At 39.9% G+C, this 20,950-nt stretch overlaps 1 protein-coding gene across 1 annotated transcript in view; it reads right to left on the minus strand.

The window, feature by feature from the left end:
• Positions 1-3,671: 3,671 nt before the first annotated feature.
• Positions 3,672-20,950, minus strand: part of SEMA4D (semaphorin 4D) — a 19,730-nt gene continuing 2,451 nt past the window's right edge. The window contains exons 2-14 of the mRNA XM_009639528.2: positions 20,655-20,800; positions 19,413-19,475; positions 17,289-17,387; positions 15,996-16,089; positions 14,933-15,046; positions 13,867-14,018; positions 11,961-12,136; positions 11,692-11,848; positions 10,694-10,916; positions 10,126-10,241; positions 5,983-6,155; positions 5,709-5,752; positions 3,672-4,588 (exon numbers count right to left, since the gene is read on the minus strand). Of these exons, the coding sequence (XP_009637823.1) occupies positions 3,672-4,588; positions 5,709-5,752; positions 5,983-6,155; positions 10,126-10,241; positions 10,694-10,916; positions 11,692-11,848; positions 11,961-12,136; positions 13,867-14,018; positions 14,933-15,046; positions 15,996-16,089; positions 17,289-17,387; positions 19,413-19,475; positions 20,655-20,800 (2,474 nt within the window). The remainder of the gene's footprint in view (positions 4,589-5,708; positions 5,753-5,982; positions 6,156-10,125; positions 10,242-10,693; positions 10,917-11,691; positions 11,849-11,960; positions 12,137-13,866; positions 14,019-14,932; positions 15,047-15,995; positions 16,090-17,288; positions 17,388-19,412; positions 19,476-20,654; positions 20,801-20,950) is intronic.

Here is a 20,950-nt window from a genome sequence, read left to right on the forward strand (position 1 = left end):
CCCCCCAATAAATCTATACATCCTCATGTGCCAGTCCCATAAAGATGCAAAAGATCTAAATTAGATTGGTATGCTGGTTTGCCTTTGTTGTTTGGTTTGTTTTTTTAAATGAGTGGAATAATATTGTAATTCTGGGTAAGAGGAGGGTGTGATGCATCAGCCAAATGTCTTGTTTCCCCAAGGGAGTAAGTAAAACCCCCATCTGTAACACAAAGTCCAGTCCTTCACTGCTTTTGGAACAAAGTCGGAAAGGCTTCCACAGCCGGCTCATCTTGCCCCTGCCTGTACCATCACTGCACCTTTCTGATGGCTGATTCTTGTCAGGGTTTCTTCCACTATTCGTCCCTACCTCCCCAGGAGTGAATTCCACAGGCTGACTTTAGGGTACTGCTCCTTCATTCTTAAGTTCACTGCCAAGGCAATTACAATTACTGGCATTTTTTAAAACGCAGCACACGAGTATGATGTTAAAACAGACACTGCTGGAAAAAGAAAGGAGTTTTAAAATAGATCTGTAGAGCAATTACCAAACTCTTTAAACTCTTTGTGCTATTTATGCTATTTTTGCAATTTTTTTTTTCCTATGGTGGACAACAAAAAGTTTCTCAACTGTCTATAGCAGCAGTGAACAAATAATTGCTGAAAGAACCCTGAATCCTGCTGCTGTTCTTTTTAGCCACAGAAATACAAATCATGCCTTTGTTAAGGCCTACTGTAATAAAGATTTATCTATTTTGATCTGATTCCATGTAACACTAAGACACACACTGACTCACAGACAGACCAATGTGAAACAATGCTACTTTTTTACTTAATCTGTATCTATATTCTCTTCTTTTAAGGCATAAGGTTACGTTTTAAGACGTGTTTATATCCATTAAATCTCCCTTAGCTTCAACAGGCAACTACTACCCAAACAAAAGCTGAAAGACAAATGTTGAACTTCGATAGAAAAAATAGCTTTGCCCTTCTCCTGTACACCTCAGATAAAGGGAAGTTAAAAATTATGAAGTTCCTTTATAAAATGGAATTTGTCATTACTGTAAGTACTTTACCATTTGAAATGAGACTAAAAAGGAGTAACTGACCCAGTGCAGAAAAATACACTAAATCCAACACAAGTGTATTTTTTAAATGGCATACATACTGACAGTGAAAATATTTACCTGCTAAACATCCGTATGCAATCATCATTCAGTGAACTCCTTCAGCATGCAAGGGAGCTTATTAAAGTCAATTGACTATTAACATACTAAAGCAGGCTGCTAAATCAGAGCCTGCAATTTACAGTACAGTATTTGCACTGCCAGATTCTTGGTAACAGCATGTTCATAATACATTGTGAAATGGTCTTTTTTCTTTCCTCCTTTTTTTTTTTCTTTCTTTTTTTTTAAAAACATCAAAAAAGTAAAATGTATACAGTGCATAGTGACATATCTAAACCTTTAATGCAGAAATGCTCGTTTATACAGGGGTCCCCCGACTTACCCATGGCTTGGCAGAAGAGGTGAAAGGGTCCCCGGACACTAACATGCTGTGCCTGGTCACTTAGGAAAGGTGGCAACAACATGATCTTTACAGGGTCTGTGCTAGACCAAACATCAGGCTGGGTACTGGTGAGTGAAGGAGGTGAATCACGTCCCACACAGGACAAAAAGGAGGTACCAGTAGGAGGGAAAAGTATAGGAGATGAGGCTGTGTGACAGAAGAGGACAGAAAAGAAAAAAAAAAAGAGGGTACTAAGGAAAAAAGTTGTAAGAAATACATCACACACTGAAGAAATAATGCAAAAAGACAAATGGATTTTAGAAAGGTAGTAAGACAAGTGTCCCTAGGCCCCTAGAGAAGAGCGCTTTCCTCTTTCACCCACGTTTCTTTCTCCATCCTGCCCATTTCCCTCCTTCCCGCCTCTCCAGGTTATAACCCATTCAAATAAAGCAGAGAAGAGAATCTGCTTCAAATTAATTACTAAAGTTCTCACTTTTCCCCCTTAAAGGAAACCACAAGCAACATCAGTACTTGCAAGATGGAAAGCAGTGTCATTGTGTCAAGTTTCATAAAAGTCAAGATATAATACAATTTATTTTAATATTTATTCTGTTATATGTGCATAATTAAAGATAGAAAAATAAAACCAAACTGAATCTTATCAAATATAAACTGTTTACACTAAGGTGGTCTAAATTATGTTCGCATGAAAGTTCAACACAGAAAAGCAGCACAGGCATACTGCTCTTTGCTGTTAAAATGACCTCTACTTCTAGTAATATTTACAGAAAGATGCAGTGAGAGGAACAATTCTTCAGGACTGTACCGCACAAAATGCTTTTACAGACAAATAGTGCTGCTGTGAACCAGGCTGAGAACAAATGCACACTTTCACGTTTGCAGGCATGATTCACATAAACAGTTCAAATAACCGATTGTTTGAGCAGCTCCAGTTTCAGTCTCCAGTTGCATAGGAGATTGGAAGGTGTCATCCAGAAAGGGTGACGATGCAAAGATTTGCCACAAAAACAAGCTGAGTTATTTCTAAATCTGAAAAAAAGAAAAAAAAAAATCGGCAATGTTTTCTCATCAGGCTGTATCCTAACAGTCCATTCCAGCGAGTCATTAGCTGAATTATTGTAGTTAATTCTTCTCCATTGCTGTTCCACTTCCACAGTGCAAAAAACCTCCCTCACGTCACTGCTAGCTGACAGTTGCTTGCCTGTACTGTTTTAATTAAAAAACAAAACAAAACAAAAAAATCCAGTTTTGTACAGAAAATAGAATGTGACTATGTCCAGCTTGCTGGTTAAGAAGGGGGAAAAAAAAGGGGGGAAGAAGAAAAAAAAAGGGAAAAAGAAAAAAAAGGGAAAAAGAAAAAAAAAAAGGAAAGCATTCCTAAATCCCTCTCTTTTCCCCATTCACTCCATGTTTTGTACTGATACTGTTGTACCTAAATTTCTAGAAAGCAGCAAAGAAAAAAAGCCTTTAAACAAGATTATCCCTGAGAGTCTTACACAAATCAAACCAATGCTATCCCCATTATACCTTAAAATCTAAGATACTTAAAAAGCAGTTAAAAAAATTCACTTTAACCAACTAGAGAGACCTAGTGTGCCAAAACACAAAGCATAAAACTAAAAATAATCACTGGAAGCAAAGAAAAAAAATTGTCCCAATCTGGACAAAAGTCTGTAATTTACCAATCTGATAAACTAAACTTAATTTCCAATTTGGAATTAAAATGAAACTAGGTCTTTTTTTAATGGCAGCTAAAAATATGTGTAGACTGAAGTAATTTTAAAGCCAACTGAATTAGAAAGTTACTTTATCCTAAGGAAGAACAGGGCTGAAGAACAAGCAAGTAACTGTTCACCAGAGCAAAGTGCTTGGTGGGGCAAAACTTGGGAACAAAAAAATGGTGATCTGGAACTGGCCATTTAAAAAAAAAAAAAAAAAAAAAAGAAAAGAAAAAAGACAGTACAGAAAAAAAGATGCTATGTTATGCAGACAAGAACACCACTTCTCTAATCTGGCGAGATCTGAATGCAAATTGGCTTCCTGTACAGCTTAAGCATGTAAACCATGCTATGGCTCAGCTGTCACACCCCCGCTCTCCATGCTCAATAGCCAGCCACAGGACCACAGCTGGTCTCCACCACTGAAATGGATGACAGGGTCCTTCAGTCTCCCTCCACATCCGAGTCGGCGTACTTGAGCTCACACTTGACATCAAAGGGCTTGTCCTTGGCCTCTTGGGAGGCCTGTGAATCCCCAGGCTGCAGCTGGCCGTTCCCACAGTCAGGCTCAGTCTCGTAGCCAGTGTCGTGCGCTGGCTTCGGCTGCTCCCCACTCTGGTGGCTGACGCTGCCTTGCTCCACCAGCGTCTCCTTCACACTTTGCTCACAGTCAGAAAAATCTGACTTAGTTTTCTTCTTACCAAGCAGCATGATAGAGCGGAATTTCAAGCACTGCCCTGGCAAGTACCCTTTGTAACAGTTGTAGGAGAGCAGGCACAAAAAGAGAATAAAAAAGAAGAGGAAGAGGAACATCAACAAGAAGTTATCATTTGACTTGAGGAACATTGTCTTTTCCGGGACTGCGTCAGGAACTGAATTGAAGAGCTCTGTGTTGGAGGCTGCACTTGTTAGGACAGGGCCAATGGGCTTTGTTACTATCCTTGCGGTCGTTACCGGTACCATCTGAGTGGTCGAGGTGTAAGCGGCAGACCCCTCAGTTGACAGAGCTGACACTTTTGGCACATTGCTATTACCTTCTGTTGGTGCAGCTGCCACAGTAGGGCCCACTGTGGTATGCTGGATCTTTTTCAGTTCCAAAACATGCTTAGCCAGCACTTGAGAAAATTTCTTATTCTTCACTTTTTCTTCTGACAAACACTGGTAAACACCACTGTCTCCTTCTGATAAATTGAAGATGAGCAGCGCCTTTTCCAGAAGACGGTACTTGGGGCTCTCCACTCTCAGCACATCATCTTTGAACTTCCAAACTACCTGTGCCAGATTGGACTTTTGAGAACACTTGAGTTCTGCTGTGCTCCCATGCTTGAATGTATGCTGTAGGGAATTCTCTCTTACTTTATCTGGAACATCAAAATAAACGTGCAGAGTATCAGCAATGATTCCCTCTTTGCTCTAATCCGTACAGTTTCACAAGACTGTGCTATAGTCTTAACAGAAACGTAAAGATTACGGCATTCAGATTACCTCACAAGACCATGATGACAGCATGCAAGAACCTCAGTGAAATACCAAGGTACAGTTGCATGCGAGACATCAAGACAGACTAAGAGACGGGACACCTCAAACTCCAAGACAGCCTCCACTTCTAGATAAAGATGAGACCTTGTTGATCCGCAACAGAGCGTGCATCTGAGACAAGTCATTGTTTGAGACAAGATGCTGAACTTGGTATCACTTTATACACAATTAGTGCATTTAAGTAAATCAGCAACTACGAAATATCCAAGAAGAAACTGAACAGAGTGATGTTACTCAACTTAAACTCTCTTGAAAAAAATATCAGCGTTTACGGCACACCAACAATACAACGCCACAAATTAACAAAAATACTAACAAGCAAAACTCTCATGGTGGTCCATGTTTTGCTTGGATTAGAAATAAAAACTGAGTAAATCAAACTCTTAAGAGTTTTTTTTTTCTGCAGTAACACTACTACTCTTTAAGATCTCCTTGATCTGGTGGCAGTAGCACACACTGTAGAGAAAGGACCTGTGGTTACTTGCCTTAACACACTACAGAGAGTACTTCAGCTGCTCTGTGCCACACTTTGAGTTCCCCCTCCCCTCTCACCATAAAACCGTTATTTCAGGATCATTTCATCTGATCCAGCAGCAATAACCAAGCACTTATCAAGGCTCACAGTAGAGTGTCAAATGCTGTACCACAGAGGCAGAGGCCTCTGCACTAGAGGTGCTTATGTAAACACTGTTTTCATTCACAAGTCACTGTTGAGGTGCCCCTGCTCATTTCAGAGTTTTGTGCACTGCACACTGAAATATGTACAGACATTTTAAGACAACATGCAGGCTGTACAGATGCTCAAATATTCAAAAACAGAATATCATACCTGTTGAAATACAAATGAATGTCCAGATAATCACAAAACCCAAGCTGAACTAAACACAATTCTTTCACTACTCCACCTAGACATGTGAAATAGCTCTTCAAAGACTAACTCACCAGAACAAGAAGACGCATCTCCACCTATGTTCTGAATCCAGTTCCTACAAAAGAAGTTCAAGCATTACAACTTCAAATCTTGTTTCCTACAGCCCGCCCACCCTCTCATATGGAGTAAGATTCATCTTACCCAAATAGCACAAGCAAACATAGATGGATAGGAAGAAGTCTAAATTTGAAAATATCCAGTTAAAAAAAAATAGCAGTTATCAGTAAGGGGCAAGGCTGATTCAAGACTGATTGTAACTGCAAGGTAATCAAAGGCTCCCATTACCTTTCAATTTCACTTTCTTTAAAAATATCAATGCAGGAAGCTTCAAGGGGTTTCCAGGCACAGTAAGGATCCCTTGCTAAAACACAGTCAACACAAGTGGTGTACTTGTCACAGAATGCCACCGGAGACTGAACCACACCAGAATTTGAACCAGCATAGAGGTATCTTCTGCCCTAAAAAAAACCAAAGCACAACAAAAAACCCCACAGCTCAAAGCCAAACAATCCAATTCATGAAACAATTTCATAACTATTAAAAGTAAAGAGTTGCATCCACACAGCCATGTTTGTAAAAACTGAGGCGTGAGGGGAATAAGCATTTTGATTAGCTTTTACTTCTAGAAAGGAAAGGAAACTTATCTTGAAAATATTCAGTCATGCTGGAAGCACAGAAAGAGAACAAAAATCTGAAATAGATACAGTTTAAGAGAATGGAAAGTAACCATGTCTAACCATGGCTTTCTCACACAGTTTTTCCATAAATACAAATGCACTGACAGTCCTCGTATGAGGCAAGGCAAGCCTGCGCTGATAACAAGGCTGCAGCAGGCACAAGCGAGCCTGAACAGGCAAGGCTTGCCATGCACAGGACCTGCTCCTGTCAACCCAAAGCAGCCCTACTGCCTTCAGCTCTTCTACCAGTCAGGTCTCTGAAGCCACATCAGCATCAGCCTTACAAGAGTCAAATGCAGCTAGCTGCCTCCTTGCTACTCATGGAGGAACACTATATAGCATTCAAAGGGAACAGCACTTGCATGACACCTATGAAAAGGGGGATATAAATGGAATGGCTGTTTGACCCACTGTTGCTGTGGATCCCAAACAAGTCTCGCTCTGAGCACAGCAGGAAAAGACCATGCTCATCATAAGCAACCTTCTCATAAAAGGTAGGCAGCTGCCTTATTTTACTCATCTGTTTCGAAGCTCAGGGAAACTGATGGCTAAAGGTAGACTGTGAATTTACATATTATGCAAAGCCTCAAGAAAGGGGCCTGTGCTGCAACCTAAAACCACCAGTGAACAACCCTCCACTCCTTTTGAGAGGCTGTGCATACAAAGCCAAATAGCACACACCACCTTGGCAGTGGGTTGGCTTCATCCTGAGCAGAATACCGATTGGATTTATCAGCACCCTATCACAGTTGTCATGGCAAATGAGTCAGATCCAAGCACCGAGTTGCTTTTCCTGTACTGCAGCTGTATGGATCTCAGTATGTAGAAATGTACTTGGGTCATGTGTGCAGTGACTGCTTGACCCCAGCAGGATGAATATGGTCAAAGCGATGGGCAGACATCCAAGAAAGATTTCTAGTAGAGAAACATTCTTCAAAAACCTCATGTCTTTGTGGTGCAGTCTTCTGGTCTTGACATCACAAACAGCCTCAAGAAAACAACTAACAGGGCATCTTAGAGCTGAATTTAGGTTTTGGGGCTCACTGTCACTCTTTCACTAAGGATGTAAGGGGGTTTGCCATGAGAAGGCAGAACAGGTTAATCTCTTCAATGCAATGATTATGAGGACGTCTGTCTTAAAATTAAGCTAATGAGCAATGCATTTTGACTAACGGCAGTCTCTAGAGGAAGCTACAAGACCAAGCACAAATCAGTTATATGAAGTGTGCAGACAGCCGTCAAGGAAACTCTTAACACTGGAAGATGAAAGACAAAACTGGATCAAAAAAGAATCTGCTGAGAAGATTGACTAGAGAATTAATAAAGACAATTAATCTTCAGAGGCTTACATTCCAATGCTGTCTTTCATCCTGAAATTTAACTTAGGTTAGCGTTGGGCTATGCTGGAGTGCCCACAGAAGGAAGCCTGCAGTTGTGGAGACATACACTTTTCTAGGAAAAGCTTCCCACTCTGCCAGAAAGCTCCCCCAACCCACTGAGCGCTGCTCATCTCTCTAGCACTCTGCTAGCTAACATCCAAGCCAACAGTGCAACACTGCGCGCAGGTTGTAGTGTCTCAGCATGGTTCCCAGCTGTTACATCCAGTACTGAGTTCAGAGAACATGCAGTGAGCTAGCAGACCATTTTAAAAGGGACTCTGACTCCAGAGACATCTGAAGCCCACCATCAGGGCAACAATTCTTACCCTCTTGTGGCTAATCCATTACTATGGGATGCCACCATCAGCTCTGTGAAGCACTTCAGTAGCAACTGACTGTGATTGCTCCTGTGATATCAAAGGAAGTAGAAACTTATATTTTCACACTGGGGGGCAGAAGTAATCGCTGCTTGGGTGGTACCACAGCTGTACAGCTTTCATGACACTGGCACCTGACCAAACCTCCAACTCCTCATCACTGAAAAGGACCACTGCTTTTATGGGAATGTACTCAGTAGCACTGCTTCAGTTTTGAGTGTTAGTTTTATGTGTCAAAAGTTAATTCTACCAACATGGAAATTTCCCCTTGCAGAAGATACAAGCTGTTACTCTCCACAGTGCCACACAGGAAGCAGTGTTTTGTTTCAATCATAAGCTCTGAGGGAATTTTCTTTGCGAAAAGACAGTGCATTCCCTATGCGGCCTCTATGCCGTGTCTCACACTGCCCCCATACAGTATATTCTTGAAGAACTGAGAACGTGGCACCTGGATTCACAGAGAATAAATCTGGTGCCATCATTTCTACACTATCCTTGGCTACCACGTACATACTGAAACTGCTAGATCTTTGGTATCAGGCTGTAATGCCTATCCTTTCCACTCCCCAGAAACGGAGGAACCATAATTAAGCCATCGTATGAATGATCCCACAATTTACCCAAAGTTAGAAGAATGGGCATTAGCATATTTATTAGAACAGTTATCTATCATTATCTTCTATCACAGGGCAAATGCTGAAACCTCCTGTCAAAGCAAGACATTTAAAGCTTTCTTTGCAGATAAAGCAGAAACTAGCAAATATTTATATATACACACACACTCTATATACACACATATATATGTAGTGATTTGCCACTGTGATGCGTCATACAAAAATAATATAAACCTCTTTACTGAAATCTATTAGTATGGAAGTTTTTAATCACTGATTTTCATTTGTCTATCGAAAATACACTCTGTCAGCAAGTCTTCCTATTACAAGCATGAAAGGACAAACAAGCATGCAACAGAAACTTGAAAGCATTATGGCATAAAGCTCTCTTCCACAGAGTTGATCATGTTGGCCTGCAAAGTACTACACAAAAATAAAAGCTGTTTCTAACGCATCTTGGCAGTACTCCTAAATGCCTAGCTGCAGAGCACTTACCAATCACTAGGTAGCTACTGAATGCCAGTATTACTAGCAGACACTTCAGAAGAGTCATTCTTTCCTTAAGAAACTCCAAAATTTCACCAGTTGAGGGGTCTGATGCTACAAGCCATTGCTTAGGGTAATAATTTCATAGACATTCACAGATCTGCAGCTCTGAGTAACCAGGGCTAGAAGCCTAACTAGTCTACAAAGTACACACAGTAATTCTCCTCCCACTGTCACAAATCACTTGAGGATTAAATCCAGTGACTGATTAATAGTGCAGAATGACCACAGCCTACAGTAAGGCTTGTGTCCCTGAACTGGAGCTGCAACTGGTGCCCGAGCAGGCAGACAGGATCTCACCAGAACTCCTCACCCCCAGCCACACCAATGTGACTGCTCTCACGATACTTCTAGCATGCAGAAGCCTGCGAGATTTGGGACAGCAGAAACCAGTTAGTTACACAAGTATGAGTCTCTCTGCTAGACAAGACTGTTCTCTTTTCTTAGGTCTATTTCCTCAGAAAGATACACCACTCCTCTGCTAAACCCCCAAGCATTTTTACCCATGGATTTGCAATGGCCACAAGGGGTCAGGATTTTTACATTACTCCTAACCTGAAAACCAGTACCTTAAAACACGTTACAGCTTTCAGCTTCCACGACATGGAATCCAAGTGAAGACCTGCACACCTGTGCTCCCCTCCATCTTCCCCCTATCTACAAAAGCTTGCCACCTACCAAACATGATACTGCTGCAGCACGAGGAGTTACAGATGCAGCCTTTAGCTCTGTGCAGAGTCATGGTTGTCTGTTGTCACAACAAAGTTACAAACTGGTACTAAAGTTTTATGGAAGAGCAAAGCAAGATGAATGCTGTGATGCGTATAGCACTTACTTTTTTGGATGAAAGCAAGAGAGTTTGGACTGGCTCAAAGTTTGGGAAAAGCTGTGTTTCTTCAATTATATGCATTCCATTTTCATAGCTGATAGCTTTGTGCAGGGCTCCTCGATCTGAAACAACAAAGCAATATATTTAAGTAAGATCCTTAAAAGAAGAAGGCAGGGAAAAAATTGCACAACTGTTGCAACTTGTCTCAATAATCTGCTTGCTTTTCAGCTGAAGACTTCAGCAACTCTGTGCCAATGGCATCCATTAAACCTGCCATCGCAAAGAGCTCTGTGGAAGAAATAGCATTTTGGGACAAAGAATGACTACTTAGGGATTAACCTAGGTGTGTTTTTGTTGCACTCATTGCAGTTTTGCAGTTCTTTTCCTGCAATACCTTTTCAAAGCACATAAGATTCTTCAGCATGGCGCCTTACTTTTTAAAGAAAACACCAGCTGGTCTAAAAGCACTGCGAATATGGAAATCTCAAGAGTTTCTCTTAGAACATGCTTCAGCCTAAAGAATCAATGCATGGTTGAAGAAAAAAAAAAAAAAAAAGTGTTTTATAGAACTTACCTGTACTGATGAACATAACATCATATATGGTGCCATTGAGTGCTCTGACTCTGTCTACTACAATCTGGGTGTATTTCACATCTCGTTTCACTAGTCGAGGTCTGTCTCCCACTGGAGTCACTGAGTCATCCATTAGAGGATGATCTTTAACAAATTGCAGTGTTTTGTCTGGTAAATTCAGAGAACTTGCATAGTTTGATGTTCTGGCTTCATTGTTTATACACTAGCGGGGGCAGGGGTGAGGAACAAACAGAGACAACCAAATTATATAATTTACTTATACAAAATAGAGACAATTAACAGCAGCTACACACATTTTCTTCTCTGTATTATTTTGGCCAGAAAGCACACCTTTACATTATACTCATTCTACCAAGGAAGGTCCTCCACTCTCGTAGCGCTTTGGCTTCTGCAATGTACTAATTCCTGAGCTTTGGACTACTTTTTTGTTTGGGCCTAAAATACATTTTAGGAAAATATTCTTTCTGGACTCTCATGTTTCTTAACTGCTTTTAACTGTCACTTCATTCAGCAGCAGTAACAAGATGATTGCAGGGAACACAAGAAAGTAGGAAAAGTGTGAAAGACCCAGCACTCAGAACCTTTTAGTTTGCAAAGCAATTCATTGCATTGGGTAAACCTGCTGAAGCCACTGAGATGCTGAAACAATTGCTATACTTCTGTTCATCCGAACTAGAAAGTATTTTATGCTGCCTAGTGTGTACTGACATCTATTTCACCACTAGAAAATGTCACAAAATAATGAAAATTAAAAAAAACAGCAAGTAACTCAATTATAAATTAAAAAACCTACTTTGATTCCCAGATACAAAATTCAGAAAAAATCATGAGTTTTTGTTTATATTTTTACAACAAAAAATATCCCGATCAGGGAAAACTAAAATTAAGCTTTAGTAGGTTGTCTATATTTTCTAGTTTCTTTACTCCTGAGCATTAAAAAAAGACCAGTCATCAGATCCAAGATTACAGAAACTTACTGCACCAGGTCGAGGATTAGGAATTTCCCCATTGTATCGTACCCACTTTGTATGAGACTGTTCTACGGTAGCACTCTGCATGTATTTTCCTTTTGAGAAAACCTCCTCTACAGTAGACAGATTGTATGCACATACTGCTGACAGCCCCACATTATTCCTAAAAGTTCAGGAAGAAAGAAAAAAAAAAACCCCATAGGAGTTAATTATTACTTATAGTAAACAACTGAGATTAAGAGTACTTATCCAGGAAAAGGCTATACCACACTTACAGTTGTGGGGTGAAGACTCCATATATCACTGGTTCCCTCAAAGTTGGAGACTTGAGAATAAAAACATCATTGATGATATTGAAAACTAAATTCTTATCAGGGATGGTACAAATCAATCTGGCCTTGAGAAAGGAAGTCCATTTTTTCTGCAAAGTCCTTAATCCTCCTTGGTCCCTCTTTTGACATTAAAAAATAGAAAGGTGTTTGTGAGGAGAATTAGCAGAATTTTTGCATTTAAGAACCACTGCTATACAGCATGACATTACTGAGCCCTATTACTTTCTAGCATTTCATCCAAAACAATATCAATATATGTCAACACGTTCACAAACAGAAAGGTAAGGAAGCCACAGGGAAATTAGTTGATTCAACAAAAATAATGCAGAATGGTTTCTATCAACACAGAGAAGTCAGATGAGATAGGAGACTTGCAAAAGAATCATACTTCAGCAACAGTTCAAAAATTGAGATGAGCAATGTACCCTCAGAAAAAAACTTGCTTATTAGAACAAGTAAAAAAGACCATGGAAGTACTATACTGTTCCTTAAGATAAATAAGTAACATTGTGTTTGTTCTGTGACATCTATAATGTGATTTAAATTCTAATGTTGCAATATGCACTTAAACTTGCCTGATATTAATGATTTCATTAGACGAAATGCAGCAATGGCTTGATCCTGCAAGCAGTTACCACCTTTATTAAGGATTTGCAGAACCAAGGCTTAAAGAAGTAAAGATATATTGACCAGAAATGTTGCAAAATATTTGATACTTAAGCTGTAGTTCTGCTACTTTTCTTCAAAAAGCAGGCATATTTGCACACTATTTCCCATTCAGTATCCAATGCTCTTATGCAAAGTATTAAAGGAAATATGCAAAATTTATGAAAACAATTAAGTATAAATGCTTATAGATTTGCACCCCACCATTGATTCCTATTTCAAACAAAGAGCAGAAATAAAGCTCTCAATATTCCACGATACTTTTAAAGGGTGCACAAGCTGCCAGTGGGCAGAGGGCCATAATAATAAATCCCACGTAAACTTGCCTCCAGCTGCTTGTTTAATGGAAATCTCAAGGGCACTAACTTGTTATTGATGTTTTGACTTCCATGTTTAAATATAAAACAGTAAAGTCAAAATAAAACATTTCAACCTCATCAAAATGAAACAGTTAGATAAATTTCCTGTTGGGGAAAAAAAAAATCCTGAGGAAATTGATACATTCCACTGCAAAGTTTTTTGTTAAATCAACATTTTCTCCTGGAAAAAACATTTTCATCAGCAAGATTTTTAACCAACAGTCCTGAGTATGTACTTCAGTCAGCCTAACACACTGAGGTTTAAACGCAGCCAGTGTGACGGAATCAGACTGCTGGTGACCATCTTACTCAAGGCTCTGGCAGGTCTAACAGCTTCATGGAATTCCCATCTGCTACACCACAGTCAAGAGCTACTCTTCTGTGGACACAGCTACAGTTTTGTTTGTGTACAGCTAACCTGAAAGTAACTTGACAAACATCCTAGCTGCTCAGGTCCAATCAAACTCAGTTCTTCCCAGGGAGCAGTACTTAAAGTTGTTAAAAAAAATATAAACGAAATCCAGGGGAGACACTTTCTGTTGCTGGGTTTTGTGGTGGCTGTTTTTTTTGCCCCCAGGGGTGGGCAGAACCCTCAGATGTACTGAAATTTCACCATTGTGCAAAATCAAATCAAGTATTTGTTCCCAAAGCAACAATCAGGCTTTCTCACAGTTCTGAAGAACTGACTGAAACTGCTGATTCATTAAGATTCACTAAGTTCAACCACTTCCATTTAATTGGCAGTAAGTCCACAATAATAAATGCTTCCTAACACACAGAAAATTACAGTTGAATAAGTAGAAGTAAATTGAACTATGTCCCACCTTGCACACTCTAGCTATTCTTGGAATCATCAGTTTTCCAACAAATTCATACTCCACAGACACCTCAGTGAAAAAGAAGTATATCTTGTCATCGTCTCCGTCTGTGCTGTTTTGATCTGCTCTTATCACATCAGCAAAAACAAAATTGGGCTCTACAGATACAAGAGAAAAATTTTATATTATATATGAGACTACTAACCTGATTCCCTCAAAGACCCTCTAGGAGTCATCTTTTACCCAAACCTCAGAATGCGTTTACCTGCTCTCCAGTCACTGACCTGCCTACACAATTTGCTGTTCATAATATGAATAGCATTTCTAAAAAAATAGAAATAGAGAAAAAAAAACAAACCCTATGTGGAAGCACTAAGATACATGAGCGATCTCTATGGCCTGGTATGTTGCTCAATGTTCTTCATTCAAGAGTGGTTTTCTAATGGGCCTCGAGAGGTACCCTCCCTTGCTAGCATCTCCTCTATTTCAGCTATTAGCTGAAACACTAAAAATTACAGTACCTTTACAACAGGCATTACAGAACTCAGTATCCTGTACTTTTTGGACATAATGCATCTTTTGGAATATGCTAGCTTCATTTTGGTTCTTTTTGGCAGAAAGCCACAAACCTCTGAGCATTCACAAAACTTGGTGAATTTTGACATTCAGGAACTGAAAGCATCAGGAGCCACCATGATCAGCTCCATCCGAAAACCCATTAAGAGAACAAACCCATTCTTTTCCTTACTATATCATAACTATGCTGTACTATTGCAAGGACAAACAAGTAGATATAAAAAAACCCTGTGGCCCTTTAAGGACAAGTTGAAGCCTGTATGTCTTGAAGCTGTTTTCATTGTCAATGCTGATAAAAATCCTGAAATTTCAAAATAAAATCTCTCAATGGCACGTACTCACATGTCAGTGTATGGCAGTATAACAAAATCCATTCTCTTTGAAGTATTAGACAATTACTCCTTACCCCAGGTAAGACACTTAAACAATTAGTCTGTAAGTGTGACACTGAAGAAGGAAAAATAATTTGGTTGGGCTGGTTCTCATGTCCACTTACCATTAAGCCAAGGTATTGCATACTCTGTTCTCAAAGGGCTCTGATGTGAGTGCCGTGAAATGATAGGTTCACTTCCCAAGAAATTGTAAGAAGTCCCAGAATAAAGCTCCTCATCTTTAACACAAAACCAAATATTTTAAGACTTCCTTATGCACTGGATACCAAAAAGGGTGCATAAATATTTCAAGAGACTATGTAAGCTTAAACTTCCCACAAGAAAAGATAAACAAAGATTTCCTCTAAATTGCCCCAGACACGTCTTCTATGCTTACATTTCTGCTGACCATTCTCAAGGGTAACACTTCTACACTTGGGTTTATTATTGCTCCAACACAAGCAACTGGCAAAAGTCAGCATTGTTTTTGTAGTACTTGAACACTTAATATGTAAACCTATAGACTACGTGCAGACATGCAAATTTACTTAAGAAATACCACAGAATTTTTGGAAGTAATTATTTTACTCTTTTTCTACACCACTATTATTCAAATTCAACTTTTAAGAATTTAGGCAACAATGCAGGGAGTGTGTTCTTTTCTTTCTCATTTCCTGTTTTGTGTTACTTTGAGCTTCTCTTTTATGATCTTGTGACACCACGGTTCAGCCATGCACTCCGGTTTCACCAAACCAAGACTCAGTGGTATTTAACCATGCAGTAATATGCTCACAATAAATATCTGACACATTCATGGATGTGTCCTCAGGATAGCTAAAAAAAATCTACTTGTTAAATTTACTGAAATGACAATACTTGATACTACAAAGGCAGTCAAAGTATGTTTAGACTACTTCGACTAAATATGTTAAGCACCTGAAAATATAGATTAAAAAAATCAGTATCTTAAAAGCTGCTTCCAAAACAACCTAGAGCTTTAAGTTCTCCTTTTAAAGAAACATGCTACGGTTGACTACATAAGTGTTTTAATGTCTATCTAGATACACAGTGAAGATGTAAAAATATGGATGCAATCTATCATTTAGATATTGAGAGACTGGAGAATGACAGTGGAAAAGATCAAACATTTTTATACATAATAATGAGGTATGCAAAGTCTAAACTTACCAACCATAACAGATGTGTAGCTTTGAGCAGGATCAAATGGACATCTGCCCTTACCATCTTCATTTTTACCTCCAAGTTCAAATGAAATTAAATTCTGCAAAAAATTAAGTAGAAAACTACAAAACAACTGTTAGCACTTTTTCTTTCAGCCACTTGACTTGTGCAATGGTAAAGGAAAAATTAACACCAAATAATAGACTATAAGATCAACTTCCAGCATCAAAGGCATTTTTGGTAAGATTATAAAAGGTGTATATATTTTCAGAAAATCTTATCGAGTCCAGCAGACAGAGAGGAAATGTGATCCTACGGTTTGTGAGGGGAGAAGCAGAAAAGAAGTCGGAAAGTTAAATCCAGACAGACCTCAAGAAAGAGCACCCAAAAAAGCCAGACAGGAGGAACAGCAGAGAAGTTAATTGATATATGGAAGAGCTGGCAATTACTGAATTAGCCCTCACAAAAAAGGAGAGTTTTAGAAATCAAGAAGGCTTTCTAAAGTGGATTTAGCAGTTTTCAAGATTATGTCATATTTGTGAGACAGGGCATAATCCAACTAAATTTTAAAAAGCAGCATACTTTGGCTGCTACTTTATAAATGTCTTAAAAACCAAGGGAATGAGGATCAGGAATATGACAGAGAACTGTAGCCACACTACTAGGGAAGTGATCACTTATACTGTGCAATGAAGACATTGGAGGCTAAGGGCAGTGACATCTGGCAATGTTCTAGAGGTGATGGCAAGCAGACTTGCAGGCAGGGGAGACAAAAAAGATTTCTCAATTTCAGGATTGTTAAGAGCCACAGTAAGGAGAAAGGTACAAGAGTCAGCAGCGAGAAAAGGGAGTTTCGCTTTTGCTCCAAGAGTTCACTCTAAAGCATTCAGCATTATGAAGCAGCGGCATAGCCAGGAGCAGAGACAAGACAAGCAGAGACAGGGATCTGAGAAATTTCAGGAAGATTCAGTAAGGGATGGAAGTCATGAAGAATGTCATTTCAGTTTAAGAAATTGTTTTTATGCTAACAAAAAATACAGAAAGAATTGTGAAAGCTAAAAAAAAGTAAATCCATAGCTAAACGAGACAGATGAATAATTTAGTATGTGCTTTGAAAAAGAAACAGTACAGTTTGTTTCCATACTCTACCATTACCATGGGAGAGCATAATAAATGCTCCAAATGTTATGACCAGCACTGACACTGCAACAGTCTTTGGAAATGGAGATTAACCCATTGTTTAAATAAGCTGCTTTTAAGTTACAGTTTTTCTGGGCCGAAACGTATGTACATTCTTACCAGGTAGTCACATGTTGGCTGAAATGCGTTAGTTCCACACACATAAAGAGAAGTGTCGTTCAGTTGTTGCAAGACACGCACATAATTACGACACTCTGTCTGCAATAGAGGAGAGGAATGAAAAAATGAGAAAAGGACAAGTCTGATAAACCACAGCTTCCACGTTCCAACACAAATAAACAATTAAAGTTGTGCTGTCAGCTCATCTGTTGCCGCCACTTATGCCACACCACACCAGTAAGGCTAGGTGACACAATCACCACTGAAACACCATCTCCCTACAATCTCCAGAGGCTCTCATCCTCCAGCATCTGGAGATTGCAGCCAGTAATGCACAGCTGCCTCTACACCTATCAGGGTAGCATGGCCAAGTAATCTCCCAATGCAATGGTGAAAAGGCACACAAGGAGGAAATGGCCCTTAAATACCCACCACACCTCAGGTTAGGATAATGTATTGATGGTTTTCAGTCGAAGGAAAGGCAATAAGCTGAGCCAAGGGAGAGAGCGCCCACTCCCACCTGGAGGAGCCCCATTGTAACCAAAATGATGATGAAATTGTTGTGTATCTTAGTTTTCAGCATTGGGGTGATGGGATCGAATCGGTTAACTACAAAATGCAACCACGAATGCTGCTGTGCTCTCTTCTGTACAGCCCTACCCAGCTGAACACTAACTTCAGGACAATGAGAACAATATATGGTCTGTAGTTTTAAGGTCATTCTTAATGTAGCTGAAGCTATAGACAATGTGCACCTGTCAGGGGAAGAAGATGAAGGGTAATTCCATGCAACGGACCAAGAAAGTTGGCTAGGACTACCCAGATAGAGAGCCCAGTAGGTAGGAGGTAATTCCGGCAGGGGGAGATCGTGACCACCGACTCATTGACCACCTACCCAAATGATACCACCTCCTCAAAAGAGAACAATGGAAGTGCACAACTGAGTCTGCGCAGTCATTTACATAGGAAGCGGGAGAATTTGGACCAATCATTAGAGAGGACATTATTGATTATGTATGAATGTAATGAATATGCATGTATTTGATCAATATAACCTGATTGGACCAGGTGCCAGGGATGCACGTTAGGTGGAGCGATCCCCCGTGCATCCGGCGCTGTGAATAAAGAATGCCTGCCTTTTAACACTACATTGGTGTTACGAGGTTTATTCCTCCCAATTTCGGTGACACCATGAGTGCAGGATGCCTATCAACCCCAGATGCAGCACCTGGGGTTTTGTGACAATGTGCAACAAAGAGGCTACAGGTTCAGGGGTGCTGATGTCAAATCCCTGCCAGTGTAGAGTAGGACGGCTTTTTGTATTCACAGGGCTTGCAGACTTCCACTTTCAAACCTGTGCTAAAAGCCTGACCATCAGTCTTGCCCAGCAAACCCCCAGTCTACCCTATCACTAAATGAAGGGGCACTACAAAAGGGGAAAGGTACATCCAGATACATTCAACCACCTCAAGTAAAACATCTCCACAGAAAGGCAAAATGAGCAAGCCAGCCTGTGTGCTGGCAGTCACGAGGAGTCCGTGGTACCCAGAAACACCAAGCGATCCCAGGGGCTGAGCAGTCACACCAGCAAGGTGCTGCCGCAAGGGGCACACCTGCTGAGCACTGCAGTAAGGGTGTGTGTAAATTAGTGAAAAATACACTGGCTGAGCAGCACTGGTGTAGTAAGTAAACCCTATGCTCTAAAGCAAAGCAAACAAAATTTATCAGTCATTTTGTAAAATCAAATGCTGGGGAGGAATTATTGCAGTAACAAAACACAACAGTTGCTATCAATTACCTCAGTGAAAGTAATACTGGTTTACCATTTTAATGGAAAAACTTGTCATGTCAAGCGTACATCAGGGTGTGTTCAGATTTTCAAACATTCAAATAATATTCACCAGCAAGAAATAATGAACTAACAACATGAATGAATGAATGAATTAATAACAACAACAAAAGACTAAATGTGTTGTAGTTTCTAAAGCTCAAGTTAATTAAAGAATTTAGATGATTATTTGAAAAATATTAATTTCAAACAGTTGGAGCCTTTCTTCTTTCAACATCACTCCTCTTGCAGTAAAATGTGTAACATCTTTCTCAAAGTTCAATAAAAGTACATACCTGTTCTGATTTGCCCTTGACTGCACATTTAGTCCTTTTATCTTCAGTGACCTTCCAGTGCAACTAAGTGAAAAAACAAGCAATAAAAAGGCACATTCAAAGCACTTTAACTCAGTGCAAGGTCTGAAAAATCTGCAGTAACACACAAAAAAGGCAATCCTTCACAGGACTATTTGCAGCAAATGCAAGCCATTTTGCAAGTAGCTTTCAAAAGTTCAAAGCCATTCTTTCCTGGGGAGGTGACACTTCCAAATGCATGTGCCTTAAACAGGGCTAAACCACTGCTATTATCTTTTGGGTTCATCATGATGTTTCCCCTCAAATTGCTAATGAAGTTTCCATTACCATATGCATTAGGGAAATGTAAGAGTTTTAAGTACTTCTCAATTTCATTCACACTTGAATGAAAAACACTGCAGGGGGGCAAAGAAAACAATTTTCACTATACGGAGAAGTACAACTTTGACAGTTACATACACTCGTAAACCAAATTTTGTATGCTGCTGTAATTGCCCACCACCACCTGTGAACGTTTTGTTCAGATTAAAAATCATAGGAGCATCTTCCAAAACGTCTTGGGTAGGACTCCATGCTGCACCTGCCATCCTGTGCTGCTGATGGGATGAGAAGCAGGAGCTGCGGAAGGACTGGAAACAATACAATGTTAACAGACTTCTGCATGGGCTAATCTAGTCCAAGAAGCCAGTGACAGCACATCCAGAGTACTTTTCTGAGCAAGCTGGATCAGACCTGTCTGCACCACTGCTTGCTGTGCCGACACATCCAGAAACACAAAACAGAAGCTGAAAGAGAAAGGACAGGGCCCTCATTTCATTTGAGGTATGTCTGCAGCCTGCCACTCCTGAGCAAGCTCCAACTTTGCTTGTTGCGGATTAGATTACCTCCTGATTCAGATTAACTCCTGATAATAAAAACACGTATAAGAACTACCACTACAGATGATACTCAAAGTCCTTACAGTCCCTCCACCCTGTTCCCAAAAAGAAAATAGCTCAGGAGACCTCTAACTACTTGTTTATATCCAACTTCTCATTTCTTCCTCTCATCTGATGGCATGTTTTACTCTATAGCGTCTTCCAGAAATAACACAGGAGTAGCCCACACAGAGTGTTTTCTCTTTTAGGTACCTACCACCTTCAGGTGGTGCTACTGATATCAAGAAATGAAGTAGAATTTCAAGTATGATTTTTAACATGGAGGATAATGTATTAAAATGCATACCTCGTGCTGCTTTTCAGCAATATTCACCGCATTTAATGCAAAGATCACTTCTCTGGCTCCTACATATAGAACATCTTTGTCTTCACTTAACAGCAGGGTTGAATAGTTTGACACTTCTAATTCATGAAAATGTTTTAGTTGGACCTCTGTTGAAATGAAAGAACAATAGCACCACATGAGGAAACATGATCACTTAGGGTTGAGTTTATGGGTCATTTTTCTAAATTGTCTTAGCAGCTGTTGGGTATCTTGAAAACAACAAAGGTTAGTTCGGACAGCCCAAATAACAGACAACA

The sequence above is a fragment of the Egretta garzetta genome, unplaced genomic scaffold, assembly GCF_000687185.1.
Source record: "Egretta garzetta isolate BGI_Z169 unplaced genomic scaffold, ASM68718v1 scaffold375, whole genome shotgun sequence".
Taxonomy (NCBI): Eukaryota; Metazoa; Chordata; class Aves; order Pelecaniformes; family Ardeidae; genus Egretta; species Egretta garzetta.